At 27.0% G+C, this 24,513-nt stretch overlaps 1 protein-coding gene across 5 annotated transcripts in view; it reads right to left on the reverse strand.

Annotated features, from left to right (window-relative positions):
- LOC109608458 (protein madd-4) overlaps positions 1 to 20,018 on the reverse strand; it is an 88,950-nt gene extending 68,932 nt beyond the window's left edge. For 4 of the 5 annotated variants that reach the window (XM_049961528.1, XM_049961527.1, XM_049961525.1 and 1 more), the window contains exons 1-3: positions 19,757 to 20,018; positions 13,996 to 14,047; positions 3,638 to 3,709 (exon numbers count right to left, since the gene is read on the reverse strand). In XM_049961528.1, coding sequence (XP_049817485.1) covers positions 3,638 to 3,709; positions 13,996 to 14,025 — 102 coding nt within the window. In that variant the 5' untranslated portion in view covers positions 14,026 to 14,047; positions 19,757 to 20,018. The remainder of the gene's footprint in view (positions 1 to 3,637; positions 3,710 to 13,995; positions 14,048 to 19,756) is intronic. The other variant, XM_049961526.1, reaches the window with a different exon arrangement.
- Between the last annotated feature and the right edge of the window lie 4,495 nt (positions 20,019 to 24,513).

Genomic DNA, 24,513 nt, shown 5'->3' on the forward strand with positions numbered 1-24,513 from the left:
AACAAGTAAATAAATAATCCATATTTTTTCCACCACTGTAGATATTAATTTTTATAGTATGTATATACTTAATTTAAATAAAAAATAAATTAGTATTTTGGCGGATGCGCCAGTTTTTATGAAACGAAGAAACAAATTTTACATTTGTAATCCGTTACATTTGTAAACAAACTAGTTTTGCATCTTCTTTCATGATTAAATTACATTTGCCTAACAGTCTAAAGATAATTCTATTTGTAAAAATTATTTTTGATTTATAATTTTATTATTATTATTATTATTATTATTATTATTATTATTATTATTATTATTTATTTATAACTTTAATGAGACTTTCAAGAAGTTGATAGTACCACATAAAATGGCAATATTTAATTATAATCATTAGTTTTCAAACTCAATATACATGTCAATTCTTCTTATTTTAGTATACCGAAAGAAAAGTGTTGATCCGGCTCCATTTTGACAAACACATCGAGCACGACAAAGACAGTAAAATTTTGCAAGTTTGCCACATAGTGAGTGACTTTTGCTGTCTGTCATACAAAATGTCTCTCTCAAAATTTAGTGGGATCAAACGCCTTTCGTTAGGTATATCATTATCCCTTTAAATATTTTGTATGTTTTTATCACTCTGTATTTCGTTACACCTAGTCACCCTACGCTTAAAAATTTAATCCAAGATAAAAAAAGAGTTTAATTATCTCGACTTCAGTGTATGGGCACTTTCATTTATTCGAAATAAAACCCTCAAACCATAAACAAGTAAAATATTGCGGTGCGAACGTGTAGTTGTAATAAATAGGAATCAAAAAAGCAACTACCGAAATGGGTGCGTCAATTTTTTATACGGCGATCCCATCAATTCGTAGTGGCCGTAAAAAGTCCGGCCATTATTCCAGTCTCGGCCAATACAACAAAGATTTTCATAGAGCTGTCATCGTGACCCATACGACCCGGAAAAAATTACGTTATTTTACGTTACATTCCCCGAACAATGGTCTACTATAAAAGACACTCCACCATCGTGTAAAATTCGATGTCGTTCCGAGACATTTTCGAATTTTTGTGCGATGTAAAATTCTGATTGGCGTTTATGATGTTGCGGGAGCTAATGTTTAAGATACACTGATTTACTCAAAGTTTATGGCACGATGCAGACATCTGTTACTGGCGAAACTTTTCAATATTAAGCAGGTTCATCGATTTGTTGTTGAACAATACCGTCGTAAACTTGATTAATGAAAAATAAGGATGGAATTTTTTCCGAACTTTTGGGCAAGAAGGTTTTAAAAACTTTACCTCCTTAAATATTTAAGATTGCAAGTTGTTCGGGCGGACACGACAAAGTTGCAGATATCCAATAAGCCACGGTTAATTTATCATTTTTTATTATGGCAGATGTTGGATGAGAGTTTTTAATGTCAAATAATGTTGCGAAGTTTATGGGGGATTGTTCAGCACAAACTTTTAATGAACTCGATCTGTGCCTTCACTATTTATTGAGCGTACTATCGTTAAATTGCACATTTAAATAATTTTCTCAGGAAAACGTAACTAAGGTAAGAAAGGTGTGAAACAATTTAAAATTCTATAAGCAAACATGTTACTGGAAAATTGTAGATAATATTTTGAGGAGTTGTTTTTCATATTGTCGACAAGTGTTATTTATGATATATTCATTAATGATTCAAAGTTCTACCTTAGGTGTTTTCAATTTTATCCACATCTATATACAATAACAGGTCAAAATAAAACCTTACACAACATATGTTACATATAAACCCTTTTAATAAACAAAATTCACTATTGCAATATTGCATATTCAAAGCAATATGACAGATAATTTCAACTGTATTGTGTTTATATGTCACTGGTTTTACTAAATTGAAATCCACTTTTACAAATTAATCATTTATATACTAAAATAACTATAAACATTGATTTTTCATTAATTTCATAATTTTATAACGATTTATAAAATAACCTCGGATTTAAAATTTGATGTACAAAATATTATTCCCGCTTGTGTACTCGATTTTATTAAATTGCCTCTACTTTAGAAAGACGATGAAGTGGTAGACCAAGGAAAACTACCGCAAATGAAGACCAATATTTGCGATTGAAAGCCAGTAGAAACCTTACAGCGTTCTCCTCGCAACTAGCTGATCACCTATAAAACGTTACAGGAGTTTGTATCAAACCATTTACGGTACGGGGACGCCTGGCAAATACGGCAAATCGTTTACGCTAGTCTTTAAATCACAAGTCCGATATAAGCAAGAGACACTGTTAAAGGTGTACTACCCAATTCTGAAGCTGCTACCGGCGATAACTTTTTGACGATAATGCTCGTCAACATCGTTCAGGATTTGTACTGCTCAAAAAATTGAGACATTGCAACTTCCTCCAAGATCACCTGATTTAAGTCCTATCGAGCATGTCCTTATACTTTTCCAGACCTTCGAGCTATAATTTCTCTGAGATAGACTAAAATATCCTAAGAGCAATGAATAACTTCATAGAAAGTATCCAGAAGAGATATCAAGAGATAATTTAAAAGATAAAATAACAAAATGACAAAAACAACGCAGTTTTTATATAGTTTTTTCAATATAAACTTTACTTCGTTTACTATTTATTGTACTTGGCAGATTTGTTGTAAGAAAGGTGCATTAATGAAAATAAACGACAATGTGATACGTTGAAAACAATCACATGTATACTGTTTATAAACTAACACTAAAATTATAGAGAAACTATATTTTTTAAATAAAATTAAGATAAACCAAGGAGTAAACGAATTTATTTTAATATTTTACAATAATGGTGAATGCGAGGTTTAATGTGCTTTTAAAATTGAGATTAAATAATATTTTTATGAAACAAGGGCGATTATTTGTATTAGTTAATTTTTTATTCAAGGGTTAAGTCAAATTATAACTGCTTATTATTAAATGTGAAAAAAATGATATAGGTGTAATATAATAGTGATAGAACTTATTAAAAATACTAAAAATATAAGCTATACTACTTGAATTATACGTTAGAACCTATGATGTTTTTTTCTTTTATTGTTGTGACTAATAAGCATTTATTTTTCAATGGACAAAAAAATTATAGCAACTTTTCAGTTTATAGTCGTTCATTGCTCTCTGTGAATTTAAATCAATTATTTACTAGTGGTTTTTTGCTTATTATAATTATTTAGTGATTAGTCGATTAGTGAAATTGTTAGAAAAATTAGAATTCAGCCGAAGAGAAACAAGAAAAAATGTCTAAAATTTTACTGCTAAACAAATTAATCGTATCATTAGTTCAAAAAAATGAAAATGGATGAACAGACTTGTGTTATTATAAAATTAAATAACAAAGATTTAATTAATAAAATTCCCTTTTACAATTAAAGTTCCTCTATTTATATCCAGCTCAATTCAGAAAAATATATGTAACATTTTATAGAATAAGTATATTGTAGTTTTTATAGTTCATAAAAAATTAATATTATTTTAATAGTACACATAAAATAAAAATGTCTTGGCTAAAATATATAACATTATTATAAAGTTACTGTAATATTGACCACAACTATATTTATTTATATATTATATTATATTATATTAAAATTTTAACTTACCTGTTCCGCATATTGGTTCCTTAACTCAGGTTCCGTCAAATTATGTGTGATGGTCCATTTTGAAAATGCCAACTGAAAAACAAAAAAGAACCTTATAAATTATTACAGATAAACAAGGTTACGATCTGTAGAAGGACGGACGATAGACGATAATTAGAAACGTCTTTATAAAATTAAGTTAATCTAACTCTTAGCGAATTTCATTACCTCTCATTCCGTTCGAAAACAATTATTTAATTTAATATTTATTAAAAATACTGTCAAAACTTAGTTTAGAACTTCTCTGGCAAAGTGAGAATTACATTTAAAATTGGATTCAACTGCAGTGTACTTTTTGTTCTTGAAATCGACGTAACAACCTAAAGGTAAAGTTAAGACCTTTCATCGAAATAGAAATCACATAACAAAACTGCAAGCTTACTGTGTACATGAATAACATTTACCTAAATTTACTAAATAATGATTTGCATTTCTCGACTGTTTAGTTATTAGGTTGATTTGTAATTTTCCTTACAAGCACTTCCAAGTTTTAGGACACGCTTAAATTCGTACCACTGTATTAATTAAATCGAGTTATGATAAGGCAAACGACCTGACATCTGAAATATCTAGTTAACAGCAGAACATAAATAATAAGTCCAATGCTTTATTTCAAACAAGCCTCTGCAAATTTAATTTCAGATAAGCAAAAAGGCAGAAAAAAAGGAATAAGATCTGAAATAAAACCATCCACGGTTGTATGCATGAGCCGCGTCCAAAGCTGGAACTTTGAGAGAATTACATTCAATAAAAGAAATAAAATGTGAGAGTCTATGAAGGAAAATATAATAAAAAGCGGAGGAGAAGGAAAAACTATGGAGCAAGATAGATATATGAATTAAACATGAATAGCTTTTTATTCCGAGACCCTCTTTATCATGCTTCTTTTTCTAAAGCAACGAAAAAAAAGCTGGTCGCGATTTAATATTCAGAAAGGCACGATTTTACGTAATTTAAATTCTTAGAACAACAAATTACTGGATTTTCTAATAATCATAATGGCAATTATTCTGGCTGACGAACTTTCGGCACTGCACTAACAAGCTAACTCCGCTTAGAACGGGATTTACATGAAGCTTCGGCCTCAAAGTTTAATTGATCTCTTAGTTGCCTCCGCCATTATTTAGTTAGTACACAAGTCGAATTACATTTGCCACTATGTGGGTGTGAAAGGGCCCCAAGACACCCAGAATCAACAATACGACAAAGGGTTCATAATCTAGTTAATCAACTTTTGATTTTGAAACGAAAACGTTATTTCGATTCGTATTTTAGAAAATTATGATTTTCTCTTAATAAAATCGTTTAATATTTGCTGTGCATTATATCTGATACATCTATGCATTAGCTGTTAAAGCTCTGTTAATGCAAAGTTACAACAATCAGTCGAATATGGTTTACAATTCTTTATTTTCCAAAAATAAAAATACTTCCATATACAAGGTATCGCAGAAAGATCATCGCAGGTAATGGTATTATGGCTTGGGCAGGAATTTGTTTTGGAGGAAACACCTCCACATTTTAAAGGTTATAGATCAAGCAATCATCAATTTTCATACAGCTACTGAAAATTAGTTTTTGTTTATCGACAATAATGCTCAGCCACAACTGCAACCACAGATTACATAGATTAGTTTAGCTACAATTGTCGAAGGTCTCAATATCATTGAACTAGTACCATAATTATGGGAGCAAATTGTTGAGGAACATTTTGGTTGTCTGGTGGGTGATAACTCTGTGCCTATGAGACATAAAAATGTAATATAATGTAGTAGAATCACAATTTTCTTACATCACAAACAAAGTCGATGGTTTTGATTAAGAGTCGAAAAATTGAAACATTATTTAAAATATTACGTCCTTTTTTAAAATTTGTCAATAATTAGTTACATTCTATATACTATATTTTAATTTAGTAAAATAAGAAATTAAAAAACTATTCACAACATCTAAAGTTAATTAACTATTTTTTGGAATATTTAACTTTTCCATTCCTACCAGAAATTTTTAGTCACTCCATTTTATTTAAACTACTCATAAAACGTCCTGACTATAATGTACCTGTCGATTTGAATTGGTTTATGCACATGTATTACATATTAATAATATCGATCAATAAAAAAATAATTATCGTGCTATTTTTAATTGAATTTTCAATGAACATGAATTAATAGTGTGCAATCGCAACCTTTTCTATAGGTTTGCTTAAAATAAAAATGAATTTTATTCCGACACTCTTTAAATAAAAACGACATTACCTAGTTTTGTTTATTTATTTTAAATGCAAAGTTTTGTCGAAATTATGTATTTATAAGGCTAAAACTTAGTAAATTGACTTTATTATACCCCATAAACAAAATCACTAGTATTTGACAAATATAAAATCTATCAGGAATGACCAATAACTTTTTTGCTATTAAAGTTGTTAAAATTTTCGCGAAATGGAATATTATTTAAAAGATTATATGTCAACTTTATAAAATATCCCAATGAATTTATTCAAAAGAAATTATGGTAAAATATAAAAAGTTGAAACGTTAATAACTCAAAAACATAAAAATGTTTTATGTTTTTATCTGACCAAATAAGAACTTTTTGAAATATTTAACTTTCCCATTCCCACCAGAAATTTTTAATCACCTTTTTTGTTCAAACTACTAACGTAACACCTTGATAAGAATCTACCGGTCGATTTGAAATATGCACATGTATTACATGTTAATAATATAGATCAATAAAAAATTAATTATCGTAACCCTTTGTGGTTTGTATGAAATAAAAATTTTGTTCCAACACTCTATAAATGAAAAAACTATATTACCCACTTTTTTATTTATTTTATATGCAACGTTTTTGTAAAATTTGACAAATATAAACATCAATTGGAAATGGTCTGTAACTGTTTTGTTATTGACGTAGTTGATAGGTTATTGAAATTTTTGGAAAATAGAAACATTATTTAATAGATTGATTACATTTTTTTAAATATCTCATTTATGTTGAACGATGGATAATTAATGAAAATTTTATTTTCTTTGTTTTATTTAATCAATAAAGGAATTAAAAAACCTACAGCTAAAGTTAAACATTTTTGAAATATATTATATTTATTTAACTTTCCCGTTCACCCGAAACTTTTAATGACCCTTCCCCGAAATATTTTGGAGATACTTTACATCGAGTCTTATGTACAGAACACAGTCACTTCATGGGACTTCTAACATAATATAACAATCAGAATCCGTTGATTTGAAATGGAATATGCTTATGTATTACGTATTATCAATAAATGAAAAATTATTGTCTACTTTTTAATTTAATTTTCAATAAACATGAGAATTACACAACACCTTATAAAAAGATTGCTTAATAAATAAATTGTGTATAAATAAAAAATCTGTTTATTTTAAATACAAAGTTTTGTTGAAATTATGCATTCATACACATTTTTTGTCTTTAATATAAATGGACTTTACTTGTACAGTTGGCATACGTAACAAAGGTATTTAAAGGTTTTCCTTCTATTAAGCTTGACTAAAATTGCACGGTCTAACAATTTAATTTACAACACAATCTACTTTACTCCTGAAATTCTCCGCTGTGCTTCAAAACTAATTGTAAGCCAGAAAATAACTATATATGGTCCACGAAATATAATTGTAATTAACAATAATAACTTTAATAATGTATTAATACAATTTGAGTGGATAAACTCCGAAAATAAGCTTAATAAACCTTATGCTGCACAACTTGTGTGAACAGTTAACTTCGTGTTTCGCAGCTAGATGCCTAGTTACTCCACGCTTTAAACAATGTGAATTATTCATTGGAATTTCTCCGTAAACACACATTGAAACAACAATCTGATTGAGCTGTTGTAATTACACGGACATATATATATGAAAGACCCGTCAAATATTTACACAACCGCAATGGCAGTGCACTTCCTGTTGTAAAACCGGGCGCTGATAAGCCGTAATGTACACCCACCTGTAGGTAGCTCATATTTACTCCTTAAATCACAAAAGACTCACTTGTGTACAAATTTTAGAAAAAAAAATGGTAAAAAGGGAGCGCATCTAAGCGCGGAGCAAATAGTACTCCAGTGTGCATTGTGTGCCCTCGCCACAATGTGCCAGTGTGTAAGAGCGGTCTTTAAAGATTCTATCTCGGTGGAATTTATACATGCAGGGAAGTTCTTGCCGAACACTGACTTCCATTCTCTGATTCTTCTATACGAACGAATCAATGGTGGTTGTTATTTAAGATGTGCTTACAATGATAGACTCGATCCGATTATTCTTAGTTTAATGTACGATTGATTGATTATCGAATAATTATTTGGGTCAGTTAGATGCCTAGAAATTGTATGTGTAACGGATTTGTCAAAGATTTAATTATTTGTAATGGTAAAATTGGATCAAACAGTTGATCCAAATTAATAACGTAGAGGCACAGGGCCACCCGATTTGGTTGATTGACATTAAAATTTATCGGCACTTTTTCATTTGCTTGCTGCTAAAATACTTACTAAAAATTAAATAAGTGTCTGAAAAATTTTAAAATTCTACAAACTTTGATTTGAGATTTAACAACCTTACTTGTATATAATAATTAATAATAATAGTAATAATCAAAGAACACCAAGGAACACCTCAAGAACTTCTATTTGGTATGTAATTTGAAAAACTCTTTAAAGATTCATAAAATTAACAAATTGTTATAATTACACAGAATATCAAATGTCTGTTTGCATATTCTACAAGTATAATAAGACATAAATAAGTTAAAAATTGGAGCAAACCGAAAACAATGATTTTTATTAACTTTAAAATCCCTATATAACATTTTAAAACATTTATTTGAGATCTAATTTAAGAAACGTTTTAAAAATATATAAAATTAGCAAATTGTCATGAATATCAAGTATCACATTATGTGATACTTGGCAATTTAGTATATGTCAGTTTTATTGTAAAATTTAGCTAGATCGACAGATTATATGATTTTTAGTTGAGGTTGATGTCTTTCTTGTCCCGTTCAGAAAGTATCAGGGTGACTTTCCTACCTTATCATAATAATTAATAAAAATAGTAATAGTCAAAAGAGCTTAGTGAGTGAAAAATTTTAAATTTCCCAAAATTCAGGAAACCTGAAACCATCTTACAAACTTCTATTTGGTATGTAAAATAAAAGACTTAAAAAATCCATAAAATTAACAAATTGTTATAATTATATAGAATATCAAATATTTCTCTCCATGTTCTAAAATATTATATGAAATAAATAGGTTGAAAATTGGAGGAAATAGAAAAAATTTTTTCCTAACTTAAAATTATCTGTAACTTTTTTAAACTTTTATTTGAGAGCTAATTTTATGACAAAATTTAGCTAGATGAATATTTTAATTGTTATTAATCGAGATAGATATCTTGTTTTTTTCAGAAATAATCAGGCTGTGACTTTTTACGACCTTAATTGTATGTAATTATTATTAATAATAATCAGAAAATTTGAAACTTTTATTTGAAACTTTAAAAAAGAAAAAGTTAACAAATTGTTATGAAAATCTAGTCCACCTTTGATACTGGACCATTTACACATGTCTGTTCAAATTTTGTTAGATTGACAACATTTTACACAATTTTTATTAGAAATCGATAACTTCTTCCATTCAAAAGTTATTAAGGGTCCTTTTTACGACCTCACTGTGTATAGGATTTATCTATAAAATAGATATCCTACAAACTACACACGTTGTATACTTTAGTTACTTATAGTTCCATAGTAAAATTTGTAATATGTACTGAATAATCCTTTAAAAGAATTTATTCGACTATATCCACAGCGAAGTACGATCTTATTAACCATAAATTATCGGCGGCGGAATTGTAGGAATTCCACAAGTACACTACATCACGGGCACTTGGCCCCTGATTCAATCAACATGCGATTTGTTTTTCCGCCTGCACCTCCATCATTTCCCGTATCCCGTATTCAGACAACTGTAAATCTGCCAGGAATTGTACGAAAGAAAGATATTAGGGCGGAACATGTCATAAACACCTGAACCACAGCCATCCTTTTAACAGAAACCCCGAGACAAATCGAATTCTCGCCGAACATGAAAACTGCTTTGATGATTTCATTTGTTGGCGACATTTTCGCTGTAGAGGAAAAAAATTCGGTAAAATAAAACCTTTAATTTATATATCGAAAAGAGTGGAGAATAACGTCGGACGACAAACGGTTCTGGATATGTATGTATAAGGAAGGAAACAAATCGTCGTGTACTCTATAAATTGAACGGATTCCAACGAAATCTGCTCGGCTGTAGTGTATAATGTTGGCGCCGCGCTGTCCGTCTGTCGCTTCTATGACTGCCTCACCACTCTTCGATCCAATTCCAAATTCAATTTACAATACTTGCATTTTTACTAGTTGGTATTTCTCTGTGCCGGAAAACTGTCCACATTTTATCACATCGTTTTAATGTTTAACTTCGTTATCAAATGACTGAAGTTTATTTGCTTATAAATTCCGATTTTATTTCGAATCAATGTATTTACTTTATTATCTACGATTTTAATATTTTCAGTTTCCGATTCATTTATGGGGATGTTTTGTGATCGTTTAATAAAATTTATTGATATCATTCTTTGAAATGATGATGAAAAATTATACCATCCATTCGAGTATTATTATTCGAGTATTATTATTTAAGAAATTTCGTTTTGTGTTTGGAAATATAAAGAATCTTTATTATCCTTTCGAAACAAACTATGCAATAAAATATTTTGATCAACAACGAAATTTTCATATCTATTAGTACCATAGGTTCCCGTAATTTATTCTACAGCTGTAGAACACTTGAGAAATATAAGGTTTATTAAAAATTGATAAGAAATATATAAAAAAGTTAAAAATTTAATTTTAATTTTGCTTTTTTATAGTTTAATATTCCAGTTTTAATAAAATATTTCATTAAAAGCATTATTGAAACTTAATAAATAATGTAAATGCTTCGTTTTGACTAGTAATTTTCAAAATTCGAAAATTAATACATTAAAATAAAATGACATACTTATTAACATAAATTTAAAATTGTACTATAACAAAATATAAATAATTTTGTAAGTTATTTCTTTAAAGAATTTAATTTTAATGTATTAATTTAATAAAAATATTGAAAGAAACATCGTCACACTTCTTAAAGACGACAAGGATATTACTTTATACACATTTATTAGTCTGATTTGGTTGGTCAAAGAAATAGTATATACAAATATATTTACGTTTTGTGACACTATTTAAAAATGCACCTTATAGTAAGAATGTATTTTTAATAAGATTTATATTAAACGGGAAGAAACAAACATTGCACTCTAGAGTAGAGGCAAATAATCATTAATATAGAACATTCAAGTTTAAATATTGTTGACATCTCAGGAAAAATGGTTTGCAGTGTTATTAATATATGTAAAACAACAGACTCAATTGAAAATACAATAATATAACGTTCTAACAAAAAAAAAACAATTCCTTTTTTAGATATACGAATTGGAAGAATCAGTAAACGAATTATTCCTTGTCTTCTAGTCAAATAAAAAATTAATTGATTGAGTCACACAATAACACTGTATTTAGTAGAATAACCAGACATCGATTAAATTAAACAAACTTGCAAGGATGTATTTCAAAGTAAAGGAACTATTAATATTAAAAAATATGTTCGAACAGGACTTAAATGTGTTGTATGTTAATTATCCTCCAGAATTTAGAAGAGTACTTCGAAGTGATGAACTCAAGTTCAATAGGATAGAATCAAATGGTAAAAATGCGTTTGCCTTCCTCCAAAAGCTTGAAGCACGATGGAGGAAACGTTATGATTTGGAGTTCCTTTTCTTGGCATGGTATAGGACAATTATAGGTATGATCAAATGTTTCATGTATAGAGAAATCGTGAGAGATGTAATGGAACCATTTGCCAATAATAATTTACCGGTTACTTGGGTTTTTGTGCATAATAGTGTTCCGTCAAAAGTTGTTCAAAATTGGTTAAAAGATAATCATTTTGAGGTTTTCAATAGGCCAACGTAAAGTCCAGATCTAAATCTAATTGAGAACTTATGGAAGGACTTGAAGTTTCGATGAAAACTTCAAAAACCATCAAATTTAGATGAATTGTTATTATTAAATGAAGTTGTACTACCATATACCATAAATATAAATATATATTTTTAAATGTATATTTCTGTTAGCAGCCACATTCCTCATTTATTTTTAATTTAAGTTGAAGTTATTAATGATTTAGGTACAAAATGAATAATTGTAGTGAATTATTTTAAATAAAATATTTTGATTAAATTTAATTAGAAGTGTGCTTGTTCTAATTAACAATAAATAGTAATGTGAGGTATTTCTCTGGTCACCACTTTATATAACTATAAATTTATTATATATATTTATAAGTATAAAATTAAGTAGACTTAATTATTTATAAACTTTGTAAATAATAAGAATCTATCTATCTAATGTGAAAAAATATTAAAATTATTTTGGTGTTTGTACTTAAAACACTGCTTACAAAATTTTCAAAAAGTCTGCTGGATCTGTTAAGTATCTTTTGAAATGAAGAAGTTTATCAATAATAAGTATACTCAAGAATTATAAAAAAATGAACGCAATTTATTATCAGTGAAATAAATAATATTATCAGCAATGTATATAAGGATAAATATTTTGTATTGAATATAACACATTAGTTTTATTATTGTTGATGTACGTTAATTCACGTATACAAAGATTTTATAATAGAACTGTATTTATACTATATTATTGTTGACTACTCAATATGTTTTTGTATTTTATAAACCGACATTTGAACAGGCGAAAAATTAAAATCAAAAAACTTATATACGAATAAATAAGCTTTGTAAAATATTTTTACAGTTACAGTTACCCTTACGTTATTAGTGTCTATCGAATAAAAAAATACGTTACATTATGTAGAAATGTGTCCCATAAAAAACTAAATTTTAATTTTAAAAATATTCATTTCAAATCTATTCAATAAAAAAATTAATCACTTCAATTAAAAAAAACAGCAGTAATAAATCTAATTTTACAAATTCTTTCAAATTCTCTTTTATCCAATGCGAGTTAATTTATTGTATACAGTATTCAATAAAAACATATGAATCAATAAAACGAAAATGCGTATAATCCATTTCAAACTTCGATAAAATATTCGAATAATTTTTTAAAATTCTCGTTTTTCCCAATAAAAATCGCCAATTATAATAAAACTAATTGCCTTCATCAATTTTTCCTGATAAATGCTAACCAATATTATTAAAACCGCTTCCATTTAAAAACAGAGCACGTCAATTCTCCTGGCAATATTCGATATTTTACACAAATTTATAGAAATGCTATTAAATCTGACCAGAAAGATTAATATATTATCATGTCTGATACGGTAATCGCATTTATTTTGTGAATAATTTTGGGAACAATTGGAATGACCTAATTCTATTAACCTTTATTTCAACTTATAGGCACTTCTGAATAGTTGACGTTACCCCAATATATATTCTTTCCCTAATTAATTAAACTGTCAAAAACTTTCTAAAATTAATTGAGGTAAATTTAAAATATATTAATTAGCATAGATTTGGTGGTAGTTATAAATCAATCTAGTTGGAATAACAAGACTTAATTTAGTAACGTTGCGGGGTGAAGTGAAAAATAATTATATTACCAAAAAGGACCGCACTTCATAGACACTTAGAAAATTAATAAAAGGAGTAGTGGAGTAACTGGCTGAAGCTACTCGAACCGTATTATTACAGTTGGTAAAGTCCGTGGAGCCGTGAGGCTCTATTAGCAAAGTTCAACGAATATACCATGAAGTTAAAACAGAAATTGATCTGCTCCTCTCCAGGGATCACAGTCACAGCATAACAGAATTAGGGTAGAAGGGACAAGTTTTCTCTATCCGTGTCAGGGGTTGTAAAACACAATGCCTCCAAACTCTACGCCCAGTCGATATACTGTCAATCAGTCATTTCTATTTTTTTCTTTCTTTTTTTTTGCAAGGGGTGGTTATTAAATCGTTAACTGTCACGTCAAAAATAACACAGATTTGGCGTAATTCCACTGATATCGTAAACGTAACGATGTTCACTTTTATTTTTTGCCTTTAATCTTATTTTCCAATTACGGAGGTCAAGTACATCAAAACAATTTTGGTGCGTTTATCCGTTAATGTGTTTATGTACAGTCTAGACAATAATAAAAACAACGTCGACACTTACCAATTGCAGCAAGAAGAAAATATTTTTCATGGCAGTCAATTTTCCATTAAACCTGCAACAGAAAAATACAAAATAAATATTTTTACAAGAGATGATCCCGCACCGAATATGGAATCACGGTGGGCCCCCAATCATTAAATTTAGAGTGAGGCCCTGTTGAATTTTTCATGACACTCATGCCGGTATCGAAATACTTTTACGCATAAAACGCATTTCGGGTTTTCATCCCCCTCTATCTGGCGTTTCTATAATCCGCGGAATGGCAGGAAACAAAGTCTGAGCATCCGATAATTGTGCTGTAATTATTGGCAACACAACCGTGATCGTAATTGTATGTAAATCGGTGGTAATTCGAATTGAAAATATCTGGTTTCGGTTTGATAATGGATTTTAAGTTAGTTTAAGCGATCATTTTATTTCTGATTCGGGAATTTGTCATAAATAAAAATATTGGTGCATATTCATAATTACACCCAAAATTACTATATGTACAGAAAAATGTATAATTTAAAGTTTCTTCTTTTTAAAATAATTGAAAAATTTGGTTACTATTTAGAGTTATTAATAAAAATATTTATTTTATTTTAAATTAATTTTTTACAAGTAACAACAACATTATTGTATTAGAAAAAATAACATTTTTTACAATATACTGTTATCAAAACATTATATACTATTTAAAAAAAAAAAAGTTGAATACTTATTAGATCTGTAATAGAAAAAATCACCAGATATTAGTTTACAGATTAGTCTTCACAATTAATTTAAATTTTAGTACCCAATAATGATACTACTCAGTTTTACACTCTTAAAGATTTTTTAGAAAGAGTAAATCTGTGATAATCTCAGATGTTTTACACATTTTAATCAATAATTTAATTTTAGTTGATCAGAAGACCATTAAAAAAATATTATTTTTGATTCTGTCACAGTTTTTATAAATTTAGTATTTATGAATTTTGAAGAATGATAAAGATGGAGACCACATTTTCTTAATGTCCCCATCATTTTTTTGACTGATTTATTATTATGAATATAGTTCAATTAAAGTTTTAAATAAAAAAGTTACGGGAATATTGCCATCATGGATATATAAATAAAATTGAATGAGTTAAATACAAGCGTAAAATAGAATATCAGAATATTGTTTTTAAAATAATTGAAAGGATACTTTTAAATCAGTTTTGTACTGTAGCAACATTATTAATTTTAATAAACATTATATTTACAAAATACTTTTTTTTAGAATTATATTCTACTTAAAATAATAACTAAAATTAATTAATTGAAAAATGAAAAAAAAAAAAATAGTTAAAGTATCTTACAGACAAATCATAATTTTCTAACAAATTTAATCCTCTTGATCAAATAAATTATAAAATAAAATGTAAAAAATATATCATTATATCAAATAGTGGATTTACGAATTACTGCTCACAATTAATTCATCTATGAGTGAGTGCTCACTAATTATACTACTCAGTTTTACATCTTTAAATTAATTTAGTAAACTAATGTGTTCAGAATTTAATAACCTCAGATGTATTACACCTTTTACCTCCATGATTTAGTTATTTTAGTTGATCAGAAAACATAATGCTATTAAAAAAATATTTTTATTATGTCATACATTAATTAATATTAAAGTCCTTTTATGAAGTATATACTCATTTTGAAGAATGATAAATTCGTTGGTTGAAACTATATATACTTTTTAATACCCTAATCAATTTCTCTAATTTTTTAACTGTTATTAGAGTGTTTCCATCTTAAATAGAATATATTGTATATTTTATCTGTTAAGTACAAGCGAATATCAGGAGTTGAAATGGATATGCGGCATATTATGCCCCCCTGACCACTTCTGAACCCAACTTTCGATTTCACTGGAACTTTATAGTACCCTATTTAGCAATTTTTCAAATTTTCTTTTTAATAGACAATTATTTCATTCAATAATTATAACTCTGTCAAAAAGAGATCAATTAGATTGTTTTTATTTAATTTTTTTCATTTTTGTATAATTTAATTTTGCGTACTTTGAAAATGTTTTAAATTTATAAAATAACTTTAAATTTACAATTGTTTTTCTTCATGTTTATGTATATTATTTTAAAATTAAGATATTCAAAAACAATTTAATTAATTTTCAATACCTTTATGTATAGGTTGAATTAAATTAAAGTATTTAAAATGACTTTAAACTAAAACTTTTCCACATGTTTTTGATTAAAAGATTTTAAAAAATATTAATTTTTCAAATTTCGTCATCATTTTTAATTTTTGGTTTTATTACACATAAAACTTTCATTCAACAACTTTTAATGCAACAAGTTACATCATGGTCTGACTTTATTTTTCATAATTAGAACAAGTGTTTTATCCTTTTTTCCTCAATTTAAAGTTGAGTTGTAAATAAAAATAAACGAGTAGATTTTAAAAAATTCACATTTTTTTTCAGTTGACTAAAAAACAGAGACGTATTTAGTAGGGTACTATAACCCATAAAAATGTCAGCGAAATCCGAGGGAGTCGCGTTCAAAAGTGTAAAATTTAACGTGACAAAATTATTGTATAAACGTCTTCACAATAGGAGTATAAAGCGTTCATAAACAAATTCCAAAATATCTCAATTAACCCGACACAAACCCATTGTTTCCGTTTCTCCGACTGATTTAAGTTATTTATGTCTCGAATCAATAATCGAGGTATTCGTTTGACAGAGGCGTAAGGACCGAAGCAATTTCCCAATCGCCATTCATAAACGTCTTAACTGCAAGTCTATTATCTGACAGTGTACACAGTATCAATTTCAGCATCAATAAAAATCACTCGTGCCAATGCCATAAAAACAAAAGCAACTACATTTAGTTGTCTTCGGATTCCTTAACTCCGGTGCTTCGTTAAAAATTAACCGGGAACCAATCGTGCAAACGGTGCCATATATAAAGCGGAACATTTCTTTTGTATCGGCTGTTATTAAGCTCAAGTAGTCTCGATGGGGCCACAAAACATTTACGGACCCTTTTTTCGGTCGTACATAATTTTTTATATCCGCTTCACCCTACACGGACATATTTTTTTATTTAATTAGATCCTTCGCACCTAGCCGTTTCAATGCGAACGGCGCACCACTCGTTTCCCGTCGGATTTATCGCGTGTGGGGTGTTCCGATTTAACCGATTCACTCGCTCGTCAACGCTAACGTTGCCAATGTAATTATCAAATTGAATTAAACGCTAAACGGATCGTTTACCATATTTAAATAAGCGATTAAAATTCACTTTGGGGGTTAGGTTAGTTTTCGTGGATGCTGATCGTATATGCACGTACATATTTTAATTACGTTTATGCAGAAAGTTTTTGAATATGTACATATGGTTCTGGAAGAACTGGGTCAAATAAGTTGTTTCAATTAAATTTCGGAGGGACGTTGAACGGCCATAACGCATAAATAAATTAAATTAGGACATTGACGAGAGGTAATTTTGTTTGTAGAAGGAATTGGGTCAGTTCTAGTTGCAATTTGAAGAATCACTGCTCGCTTTCGTTTACATGAAGTACCAATTTCAAATTTAAGCAATTAGAGTGAACGACTGTCCACATGGCACTGCAATAACCGCTTTATTTGTTTTATTAAATTGTTATTGGTTTTTGTAAGTCCAGAATTACTAATATTCTTACAAAAAACCGATGGGTTTTGATGATCTTTAATTTAAACAAAAAATATCAATTTCATAACAACTAACTACAATTATTATTAAACGTTAAATAAAAATATCACTTATGTATTGTTTATTTTATATTTAAGCCATTGCCAAACATTATTATAACAAAAAAGTCTTGAAAAAACTGAATTAAATAAAGAATTACATAATGAATTAAGTTAATTATTATCAACTTTATAACTTGAAACAATATAATTTAACAATTAAAAATAAAAATTAATAAATATGAAATATTGTTTAAAAGACACCCTTTAAAAGATGTTATATATTTATATTTTATTATTTAATAATTACATTCATACTATAAATAAATTAAACACTTTTTTTATTAAATGAATTCAATAAAAAATTATATTTTGTATTATTTATTAAGATTTAAAAAACATCATTAAAATTTGCCATATTTTTTAACTTATTTTATACAATTTATGTATGATATTATATAAATAATGGAAATAGATTATGAATAAAGAATACACAACATTGCAAATATAATTATTGTCAATTAACATTATATAAATAACTTTATATTTGAAATAATATTTTAAAATACATATTTAATATTTTAACGTAATTATTATTTGATCATAAAATTGTTACTGAATTTAAAATGAACCTTTAAATGAATATAAAATAACACATTATTAACATTCGACCAAAATTTTTTATTCGAATTTAATTAATATAGAATCAATTTCTGTTTAAAATTAACTAATAGAAATGAAAGTTTTTTATATTTAATAATATTTATTTATTCGCAGAAAACTTCTTTGGAAAGAAATTGAGTAATTAAATTTAAATCATCCAAGCTAAAGTTTGTTCAAAATATTTCTTATTAAATTACAAAAAACATATAACTTAATATGATATGAATAATATAATTTAAAATAAAGTTTTTGAAATTATTTTATATATTATTTGATTTTAACTAAATTCTTAAAATTCCAATTAATATGTACCAACCTTTAATATGATATTAATATAATTTTTCTTATTAAATTTTAAAAATCATATAACTTAATATGATTGAATAATATAATTTAAAATAAAAACAATTTTTGAAATTATTTGATTTTTTTTAAGCTAAATTCATAAAATTCCAAAACATTTGAGTGACTTTTAATTATTTTACTTACTACAATTTTCATATAAACAGAAACTATTAAAAAAATAAAAAATAATTTGATATAGCTAAAAATATACTATCAAATTAGAAAAAAAAATTGAAAAAAAAAATATCGCTGTACTGAAAATATATTTATAATTTTATTTTCCTATATTTCATTTATCTATTTCCTAGTAAAGAATATGAATAGAAAAAACACATCAATAGTAATGTTTACAGTTAAAAAAAAGTAACTAAGAACTATTCATTTTAAAAACGCGGGTAATTCGCGAGGGATGATTAATTGCCACGTTTTTCATTAAATACATTTACAACGTTAACATTGTTGAAAATGCTTAATTGAGTACATGTGTTGAGGAATCTCTATAAATATTTAAAATTACTTTAATTTATTAAGTTAAACTAATAATTCTTATTTCATGAAATACGTAAATTTATTACCATATTCGAATTTTTTATATAAATAAATTAAAATTAAACTTAGCTTTGATTTTTATATTATTTGATAATTTTATGAAAATTATGAAGTTGATCAACAACCGAAGAGCAACATTCAGAAAATATCTGGAAAAGAATTTAAAACTGCGGAAATAATAATTAAATTTTTAAATAAAATAGAATAATAATTATGATATATTTATACTATACATGTATGTACTTAGTTTTATTTTTAATATATATTCTAAGCAAAAATTGCATACTCAATATAAAGTTACGCATGCATTTGATAAATTAAACTAAAACACACATGTACGATACGAAATTTCAAATGTTATTTACAATCTACACAAACTCAATCGAGAAAATACATAAATAATCTTAATTTAACAGTGGCAAAAAATAATCAACTCGCTCGTACCAAATCAAACTACTATTCTAATGTATCTATTCTATCTACTTAAATTACCGTTCAAAGAGTCACAAGGGCCTCGCCGGCAAATTCGCGGAAAAAAAGTGAATTAAATAAAAATGAATGAGAGTTCCCAACGTCTATGTACACAGCACACGAACCCGGAAAATGAACCGAAACGTCCCCAGAAAAAAATGTTTGTATCCCGACTCCTGGCTCTGGCCTGTTTGTTGAGTTCCGTGGGGGCTCTCCGACGTCGATGGAAATTTTGTGTGTTATCAAGACGCGCGCCGAGACTGGAATGACGAACACTTCTGCTGGCTTGCGGCACTGTGCTACGAGCATATTCGTATCGACCGCATCAAAACCCCGTGTATTGTTGCATTTCGTGTACTGGAGGGCACACTTCGGAATTTTCGCGGATTCACGAGTGGAGATTCCGGTCCCGGAACGGATCGAAAAACGCGATGGAAGAATCGTGTGTGGTTTGGATTGACTGGGGTGGCCTCAGGGCACCGTTCCGTACCCGAAACTGGGTCGGCCGTTTCGGTGCGACGGTTCCATAACGCTTTTATTATTTTCAATTTTTTTATATGCGTATATACAAATCATTCGAAGTCGACGTGCTGAATTGTTGGAAGTATTTAATTTTGTCCAGCTTGCTGAAGCCAACTGGTAACGGTGAATAATTGACAAAAGACAAATTTAAATCAGAGCTTTAACCAAAGTTAAAACTTTATATCCGCACTTGGATTTAGAAGTACATCATTTAAAATAGGTGGACATACTAAATCAACAAACCAACCAAATACACAGGTTAGGGATAATATAGCACTATATTTAAACGTTAAAAGAGATACATATTGCGTAACTAGGTCAAAAGACCAGTTGTTTCTATTAATTAATGGGATAGTTCAAATTGTTTCTAAACCACCTATTGTTAATTTTATTATACTCCGCAGTACATTTGGTTTTCTGTAATTACACGTTGTAAGAAAAAATATTAACAATTACCTACAGTATAATTATAGATAATATAATTATAATACCAAGTTTAATTTGAATATTTTATTTACCATTCGGCGTGATTTTTAAGTTGATATGTGTTAAATTTAAGTGAGAAGGTTTAGATGATTAATCAACAACTAAAACAAATTCTAAAACAACTATGCATTCAATTTTTTAAAATTAATTAAGTTTACGTTTATATAGTAGATATAAATTTTCAGTTTTCAGTTTTTAGATTTTTTTAACTTCTTTGGAAAGAAATTGAGTAATTAAATTAAATCATCCAAGCTAAAGTTTGTTCAAAATATTTCTTATTAAATTACAAAAACATATAACTTAATATGATATGTATAATGTATTTTAAAATAAAAACAGTTTTTGAAATTATTTTATATATTATTTGATTTTAACTAAATTCTTAAAATTCCAATTAATATGTACCAACTTTTAATATGATATTAATATAATTTTTCTTATTAAATTTTAAAAATCATATAACTTAATATGAATGAATAATATAATTTAAAATAAAAACAATTTTTGAAATTATTTGATTTTTTTTAAGCTAAATTCATAAAATTCCAAAACATTTGAGTGACTTTTAATTATTCTACTTACTACAACTTTCATATAAACAGAAACTATTTTATTTACCATTCGGCGTGATTTTTAAGTTGATATATGCATTCAATTTTTTAAAATTAATTAAGTTTACGTTTATATAGTATATATAAATTTTCAGTTTTCAGTTTTTAGATTTTTTTAACTGCAGATATAAATAAACAATTAAAGTTTGTAATTAAGATTAACACCATTATCTGTATATTTAAGTTGCTTCAGAACTATTGTACGACAACAAAATATTTCATAAATATATTAGGACTTTAAAACTAAAGAAATTTAGTTTTGCAGTCAAATTTTTAGTTATTTAAAGTATATATTATTCAATAAATCTAATAAAACATAAAAATAAATAATATATATTTAATTTCATAAAATTAAAAAAAAAACTTTCTCCATAACTAAATTAAGCAGAATATTTTGAATTTGTTATAAGCTATTTGAAGTCAACAAATAATGCACTTCCCCTCGGTCAGAACTCATAAGAAACAATTATAACATTTAAGTTTTACGAGGCTGCATTTGTTCCTGAAAGCTCGTAGAAGTACATCAATTTTTTAAATAGTTTAATTAACTTTTTTCGTTCTTCACAGAATGAATTGTTATTTTGTTATTCAGTGATAGTCCAACTGTTATTATAACTGTTTTAAATAATTACTTAAATTAAATAATAATAATAATATCCTTTTAAAATTAGTTTAAGAAATAACTAAATAAATTTCCCACCATAATGTACAATCTAGTACTTCTTTTAAATTTTTATCAGTTTCTAAATCAATAAAAAAGCTTAAGTAATTGCGTGACTCCTGAACCTTGTTAATTAATTAACCACTTATTTATGTTAGATATAAATGACTTATTAAGTGAGTGGTTAGATTTTTCGATGCTATAGTGCATAGATTTAACTTTTTTTTGTAATTACTTAAATTAAGTAACTATATCCTTGTAATACTGGATCAAGGAAGAACTAAATAAAATTCCATCATAATATAAATCTAGAACTTTTTTCAAATTTTGTTCAAGTTCTAAATCAGTACAAAAGCTTACATAATTGCGTCACTCCTGATCCTTGTTAATTAGTTAGCCATTTATTCTTGTTAGATATAAATAACTGCTATTAAGTGAGTTGTTATGTTTTTTGATACTGTGGGAAATTTTATTTTTTTAGCTCACAAAAAACAGTGGTACTGTATAGATTTAACTGTGTTTAGTAATCACTTAAATAAAGTAACTATATTCCTTTAAAACTAGGTTAAAGAGGTATTGAATAAAATTTCCACCATAATATAAAATTTACTACTTTCTTCAAATTCAGATCCCAAACCAATACAAAAGCTTACGTATTTACGAGACTCCTATTTTTTGTTAATTAGTTAACCACTTATTCTTATTATATTTAAATAACTATTATTAAGTGAGTTTTTAGGTTTATCCATACTATGGGAAAGTGTAATTCTGTATCTCACAAAATTCGATGGTAGTGCATAGATTTAGCTGTTTTTAAGTACATAAATAGATTAAGTAACTATGTCCCTTTAAAACTATATTAAGGAAGAAGTAAATAAAATTCCCATTAAAATATAAAATCTGGTACTTTTTTCAAAATTTTATCAATTTCTAAATCAATACAAAAGCATACGTAATTGTGAATCTTTTGATCTTTGTCTAAATTTGTTTAATGTGGAGATTTTCTAGGATACGATATTCCTAAATTTTTGCCTATGAAAACAAGAAACTGCGAGGAAATAAATGTACACAATTGGAGTGGAAAAAATAATTCTCAATTTTAATTCATCCTACATCCTTTGAAAGTTTGTAACCCTTTTTCAACACCTTTTATGAAGTTACTTTTCAATTTATACATACAGACTGTGTTGAAAATGTTGAACTTCGAATATTTCAAAATGTGTTATTATTAACACATTTAATTATTAACATTTTTTTTTATTATTTTATGAGAGAATGAAAATTAAAATTTCCCAAAATTTAACAACTTATTAATAGTTGCTTATATGTTCACATCTTATTTTAATGAAAATATAATATTTTAATTTTTAATTACTAAATAAGTAATTTACACACAGCTTATTCTCATAAATTTACAATGAAACTAATAATTTAAATAATATTCATAAATTTATTGAATAATTGCGAACAAACAATAATAATTTGGCTTTAAATTGTATTAATTAAAATGATCCTGTAATAAACGTGTACCTACTATAAATAATAGTAACACAATCGGTATAGTATTTAAAATTCCCGTTTATGATTCCATGTATAACCGATTTATCATTAAATTTATTTGTGGTGGTCTATTTTATATATTTACTTTATATTGTGTCAAAATTATATCAACTAGTTTTTTAAGATGAAGAAACTATAAATTTATTTAATAAATATTTAAATAAATAAGTTGGTTTTAATCGTTAACTAAAATATTTAACAGCACTACCTAAAACTAATTTACAAAATTATGTAAAGTTTTTGTAAAATTGTATTTTAAATTTGATTGGTTCCTAAGTAACAAAATCTAAACGCATAGAATTTATATAGATATTTTGATTTACCTAAAGTGTCTGTGTAGAATACTTTATTTTTTTTTTTTAATTTTTCAAATTTTAGCATACAATAATCAATATTCTGGTTTTGTTATAAATGGTCGTAATTGTAAAGATCATCTAAAAATGTTACATTATTGAAAATTCGTAATATGAATTGAGTTTTTCACTTCCTGGGAATTACATGCAGTGCTTGACAAATAAAGCCAAAACAATTTTACACATATTCACAAAATGAGAAGGAAATTAACCAGTCCTACATCAACCAGAAATAAAACTGTAAAACTACTAAAGCTCGGAGAATAATTTAACGTTAACGTTGCTAATTATTCACGAAATAAATTATTTGCAAGCAAATTACTTTACTGCGCATTGCATCAATGAAGAGGACGTGCCACATTAAATAGCGTAACTAAAAGTTTACGGGAAGATAACTGAAACGTAATACTAGCAGTTTAGGCAGACTCTACTAGATGGCGCGGTAATACAAATTGTTTATTTTTTAAATTGTGATTTTTAATATTATTTGTCCATATATTACCCTTAAAATAACTTTATTCAGTTAGCTTTAATTTCCGAGAATATTGTTTTTATCTTTTATTTGTTAAAAAATGACGGTACGCA

Source organism: Aethina tumida, chromosome 1 (genome assembly GCF_024364675.1).
Source record: "Aethina tumida isolate Nest 87 chromosome 1, icAetTumi1.1, whole genome shotgun sequence".
Classification (NCBI taxonomy): Eukaryota; Metazoa; Arthropoda; class Insecta; order Coleoptera; family Nitidulidae; genus Aethina; species Aethina tumida.